At 46.3% G+C, this 5737-nt stretch overlaps 2 protein-coding genes across 2 annotated transcripts; both read right to left on the reverse strand.

Moving 5' to 3' along the window:
- Window positions 1-648: 648 nt before the first annotated feature.
- Window positions 649-2675, reverse strand: LHYA1_G009206 (Glutathione hydrolase proenzyme; the record flags this gene model as incomplete). The annotated part of the gene is made up of 4 exons (XM_031154110.1): window positions 649-1112; window positions 1160-2078; window positions 2311-2451; window positions 2517-2675. The coding sequence occupies 4 exons, from the start codon at window positions 2673-2675 to the stop codon at window positions 649-651; spliced, it is 1683 nt and encodes a 560-aa protein (XP_031000894.1).
- Window positions 2676-5373: 2698 nt separating this feature from the next.
- Window positions 5374-5708, reverse strand: bsd (Blasticidin-S deaminase; the record flags this gene model as incomplete). The annotated part of the gene is made up of 1 exon (XM_031154111.1): window positions 5374-5708. Exon 1 carries the CDS (start codon window positions 5677-5679, stop codon window positions 5374-5376), a length of 306 nt encoding a protein of 101 aa, XP_031000893.1. The 5' UTR covers window positions 5680-5708.
- Window positions 5709-5737: the final 29 nt, after the last annotated feature.

Genomic DNA, 5737 nt, shown 5'->3' on the forward strand with positions numbered 1-5737 from the left:
GGCGCGGGTGAGGAAGTCGGGGCGGTCGAGGGCGAGGTTGAAGGTGAGGGGATGGGTTGGTGATGTTTGTAAGAGGGGTTGTGGTTCGGATGCCATGGTGGTGCTGGATGGTGTTGAAAAGAGGCGTGTTGAAAAGAGGCGCGTTTATTTTTCTCGGGGTATGTTTTTTCGAGATGGTTGAGGAATCTTTTCGTGTTATTCACTAGTCGAGTCTCTTTGTTGGGGTGATGGTTCTTTGAAAGTGAATTGAGTAAACGCGTTCAAAAGCGGACCACTAGAATCTTGGTCCAATGAATACAATTTAAAGTATAAGAGAAAGACTTTGTGTGGTCAATCAACCAACCAGACTTGCTGGGACGTTCTAAAAGGAAAAAACTCAAAAGGACAAAGGTATTATGAGGGGATGTTCTTTGCTTCCTTCCAAGCTAAATTTTCAAGTTGAAAAATAGAAATAAGTCTAGATGTTTGCTCCGATTCAAGAGACATAACGTTGCAAGCCATAGAAGAGAGAACCTGAAACAGGAAAAGAGTTTGCTTAGTGACTCACTGCACAATTAGAATTCAAGTGCTCCTTCCACTTCCTTCAGTACTACATTGAATAGTGATTATGATTTACTCAACAATCTACAAGCTTTTTTATAACCTTCATCAAATAACAAAGGCACCACTATTCTCCTGCCTAGGCTCACTAGCCGCCTCAAAGGTTCCATTCGCTAACCTCCTCAACGCCTGCGCAGTTGTTTGCCCAGGCGCCACAAAAGTGACATTAGCACCAATCTGCGCAAAGAAAGCAGTCGTCTCATTGTTATAACCCTGCACATCTTGGTTCCCGTATTCAAAAGACACAACTCCAGCGAGCTGGTCGTGCATTCTCGGTTGCGCGAGAGCTTGTGCCGAAGTCATGTTTTGGTCTAGCACGTGCCACAGGTGTTGTTGGATCTCAGTGATGATGCGAGAGCCGCCTGCGGAGGCGTGCGAGATGTAGACGGATCCGTCAGGGTACTCGACGATGGAGGGGGAGATCGAGGAGAGTGGGCGCTTGAAGGGTCGGATATAGTTTGCTGGGGAAGCAGTGAAGCCGAAGGCATTGGTTGTACCTGGGACACTGAAATCTGCGATATGTTAGTAAGAGAACATTTGTAGAGTAGGGAGTACATACCGTTCATTTCATTGTTCATGATAATACCTGTCTCGGGAACCATGACACGGCTTCCAAAGAGCGTATTGATAGTAGATGTGATGGCAATTGTGAGGCCACTCTTGTCGGCTGCGACTGCAGCACTTGTTCCGTCGTCGGTCAAGATATCATAACTGGATGGGTTATATGCTTGGGTACTCAAAACACTATTTGCTTGGATCAGGCTTCGGACTTCCCCAGCGGTCTTCTCGGAGTACATCCTCTGCTGATATGCTGTGATATTTGTAACAAAGGTTGGGTCTCCGAGTTCTGTTCGTTGACCATATCCAAATTTCATTGCCTCGTCTAGGTAATGGGTTGAGAGGTTCAGTAGTGAAGGTGTAGACATATCATAGCCTTCGACGATTTTGAGGGCACTCAAAACAACTGCCCCGCTGGACGGCGCACTTCCAGTAGTAATTTTATATCCTCGGTATGTGATATTTGAATGGGGTCTTATCTTGATGGTGTAATTTGCCAAATCTGAAAGGGTCATAGAACCACCAGTTGATTGAAGGGCATTGATCGTAGCATTCGCAATGGGTCCGTAATAGAAAGCGTTTGGACCATGCTCCGCGATAGCCTGGAGAGTTTTGGCATAACGCTTTCGGTACAACGTATCCCCCAATTTAACCAAAGTTCCGTTTGGCGCAAAGTCGAGAGCCCACGATGGGTCTGTTGTGAGGAAGGAGTTGTTTGCAGTAGATCCAATATATCTCACAAGGTCTGCGGTCACCGCTTGACCATCTCTCGCAACCTTGATTGCCGGTTGCAATAATTGCTTCCAGGGCTTCGATCCGTATTTCTTGTGCAGGTATTCCAATCCGCGAAGTTCGCCAGGCACGCCGCTTGCTAATCCGCCGTAGAGTGAGAGGTTGATGTTGGAGGAGTACATGGATTCCTAGGAACCCAAAGGTTAGTATTTCATTTTCCAGGTAACATCAGGAGGAACAAAGCTAGGCATGAGCATCTGACCGGCAGAGTTTCGGTGTCTCCCTCGACTTGAACTATTAGAAACTCATGCTGAATTCAAGTCCATCCCGAGACAAGTGAGTAGGGCTTTGAGAGTCTCAAGGCAATATGCGGGAAGCTCCAATGATTCCTCCTCCTCCGAAAAGAAACCATTAACTTACGAAAGCTGCACCAGGAGCCATTTCTCTGAAGTCAATAAACTCGTATTCTCCTTTCGGCGAACGGACAGTCATGAATCCACCCCCACCAACACCAGAGTGATACATTCCAACCACCCCAACGCAGAATTGCTGGGCAACAAGCTTTCACTCAATCAGCTTCTAATCACAATACACAAGCCTCCCCAGAACTTTCAGCTGGTACTTACAGCATCAGCAGCATTTCCCCCATCCTTCAATACATCAATTCCAATCTGCGAGCACACCTTGCTCTCAGAAGCTACAGCTCCATTCGCACCATCACAGATTTGTTTTGGATACGCAGAAGCAAGCGCACTGAGTGCGAGGAGCAGGAGGGGGGAAACCATATTTTTTGCTCGGTGGGAGGAGAGGCTGGGCTGGGAGAAAGTTTAAAAAGAAAATAAATAGAACGTAGGAAGCTACGACTAGTCGCTGTTTCCTTGACCTTCTGGGGGAAGGCACGCTCGAATGATTCGATGAACAGAATGAATTTATTCAAGGAAAGAAAGCGAGTAGATTTGAAAGAACTGTCGATTGTATCAACCTAGCTGCGGTGTTACCCGATCACTCATCATGCCCGCAGGAAAAGCTTGAGCCTGCAGATCCGAAGATTGGATGGACATGGACATTTCGAGAGAGCTGTACCCCACTTCCGTGGTACCTGACGACGCTTGGAATGATGTCGATGTCAACCAAGTAATTATAACTCTTGCGCGTTTGCATGATTGGCCACGGAACCTACCGCTCACAAGCCTTATCCGTTGTGGCGGAGAGGGGAAACTGAAAGAGGAAGCTCGGAGTGAGATAACAGAAGAAGTTTGATATGAAATATCGGTCATGGAATACAGGGTTGTGATAGATCGCTGCTGCACGGACCATGCGAGGCTACTATACAAGCAGACAAGTGCGAGGCTACTTAGTTTACAATATCCTTCAATTTTAAATGGGGGGAAAAAGTCTACCTTCTTATTAACCTAACATTCCTCTATTTATCAAGCAAGTCTTCAAAGAACTTCTTCAAATTACCAAATTCTAGTCCCCTGCCACCTTCCGACTAGCTCGACTCTTCTTAGGAGCTAAATTAATCTGGCTGTAGCTCTGCTACTTGTCCCCCACTTCCAATAATCGTATAAATCCAGGCTTGCTTTCTTCTGATGCAAGAATCGTCTTCCTTCCCAGGCCCCCTCTTCGTTTGTACCATTCTTCAAAAGTGGGTGTAAATGACCGATCCATCGCTAGTATAAAAAGCCAATATCTATCTTATCTTCAATGAGAATCTCGAGATATCCCTTTTCCTCGAGACCGATCTTCAAACATCTTCCATAAAGTTCCATGTCCAACTTCTCAACCTCCACCCGACGATACGCGCGTAGATTGCTTTCCAAATCATAGAAAAATGCTACGTAGCAATACTCTTTTTCGTGGGCCCACCCCAGCATCATAAGTGAAATTTGCCGAGTGAGTACAGTTGCAGGTGACATCTTCAAACATATCACTAATACATCTAGCATATTTTCTATGGAAAATAAAAAAGACGTAGAACTGATGCGATCTCGAAGTGTGCTGATCGAGCGGTCCCTGTCCCTTTTGACAAGAGCAGGAAATAACTGGAATAGTCCACTACGTTCAAGACATTCCCAGGACCATTCGTGGACAATTGCATCGGCGGGGATGCTTCCCCAAGCGAGTGTCTCGTTGTTATACTTCCGGTCTGCCTCCAGGCCAACGCTTCGACGCACTTTGTTGCAGGATGCAAAGCTTCCATTGCGAAGCTTCCAGCTATCAACAACAAATATTTTTATGCCAGTCTTCTTGTTGCAGGAGAATCCCTAGGCGATATTTAAAACCCTCAAAAAATCCGGTGCCAGTGATATGAAAGGTCCTGCAACTCTCAAATCCTTATCAAGATGATTCTCAATACACTTTTTGGCATCTTTTTTTAAGTTGAAAGCTTCCGGAGGTGGAAACAATCGCGCGTGAATTTCACCGTTCGGTCCCCTGATATCTGATCCCGAAGATACTGCTCTGAAAAGATATTCGTGGTCGAAGCAGTTGATGGGGATTTCTGGTGTATAATGGTTTTTCTACATAGAGTAAGATGTTAGTTTACTCCTTCCGGTGATTGTGAAAAGTGTATAAACAAACCAATGACTCTTGTTCCTGCACTTCATCTTCGGCGAATCGAGTTACATGTGGTTTTTCCTCCTTATCCGCGATATTCAAATTGGCCAACTGCCGCTCAAGATCCAAAAGAACCATATTGTTTGATCACGTCCGTCGTTAACTTCGAAATGGTGTTTGATATCACCGATGCTCTTATTACTTGAAATGAAAAGACGAGGATTTTCAAGTCTAATATACAAATACCAAACTTGTTGGCGTTTGTTGGTTCTGCTAGGCAGCGGGCTGATTGGGCCTCCTGAAAGTACAACCGGCAAGGGCTTTGCCACACCACCTCAAAGTAACCAAAATAACGCATGATAGATAATCTCAAGTACGCCTAGCAGAGGCGAAACTAGTCAATGTGAGCTGAAGGGTATTTTTTGTGGTCCTCGTATAATAGGTACTCGTGTTCGTGACCTAGTTTTATCGATGCTGGAACCAACATCGCTTAACAAAAGGGGCAGCCGCGGGGCAGCGCTGCATCACTTTAACATTGATGATGCACAAAGAGTTCCAAAGAGATGAAATGATGCGGAGGAGAAAGCTATGGAGTTGGCGCATCCAGCAAAATGTATCATAAATTCCAGAGCCGGCAGTCCCGCTACTAGAAACTTTTTGATGTCGCCTGTCTCGCGGCTTGAAAGGCTCATGCACTTGCGAGAGAAAGAATCTAGTCCACTGGTACTTTGAAATTGTAATAAACCTCGTGTGTAAATCAGTATGCCGTTACCAGTCAAGTGAAGTCCGGTCTCTTGAAACGTTAGAATCTAGTAGCACGAACACCCATACTTACCAATCGATCTATGCAAAGCTATGTCATCAGAAGAGCTTCTTTCAAATACCGCTCACCCGTTCCCTCGCGACATTCCATCCACCATCCACTCAATAATCAAGAGCAGCTTTCGCCGGATCCCCCAACCTCCTAATCCTCTTCTGATCATACGCAAACGGCAACAACTGCTGCACACTAACCGTCCTCAGCACGCCCTCATCATCTTTAACAATAACCTTGATATCAGGATAATAATCAAACATCATCTGCCTGCACCTGCCACACGGACTGATGACCCCCCGATCATCATTCGCTACGGCCACAACATGCGTTAACGCGACTGGCTTGCCCTGGGCGTCTGGAATGCCCGGGACCATGGCGGAAGATACGCCGGCTGCGACGGCGTTGGCGAACATTACGTTCTCGGCGCAGGGACCGCCAGACCCTGGTTCGACGTTGAGTTTAGTGGGGGGG

Source organism: Lachnellula hyalina (genome assembly GCF_007821495.1).
Source record: "Lachnellula hyalina strain CBS 185.66 chromosome Unknown contig00369, whole genome shotgun sequence".
Lineage (NCBI taxonomy): Eukaryota > Fungi > Ascomycota > Leotiomycetes > Helotiales > Lachnaceae > Lachnellula > Lachnellula hyalina.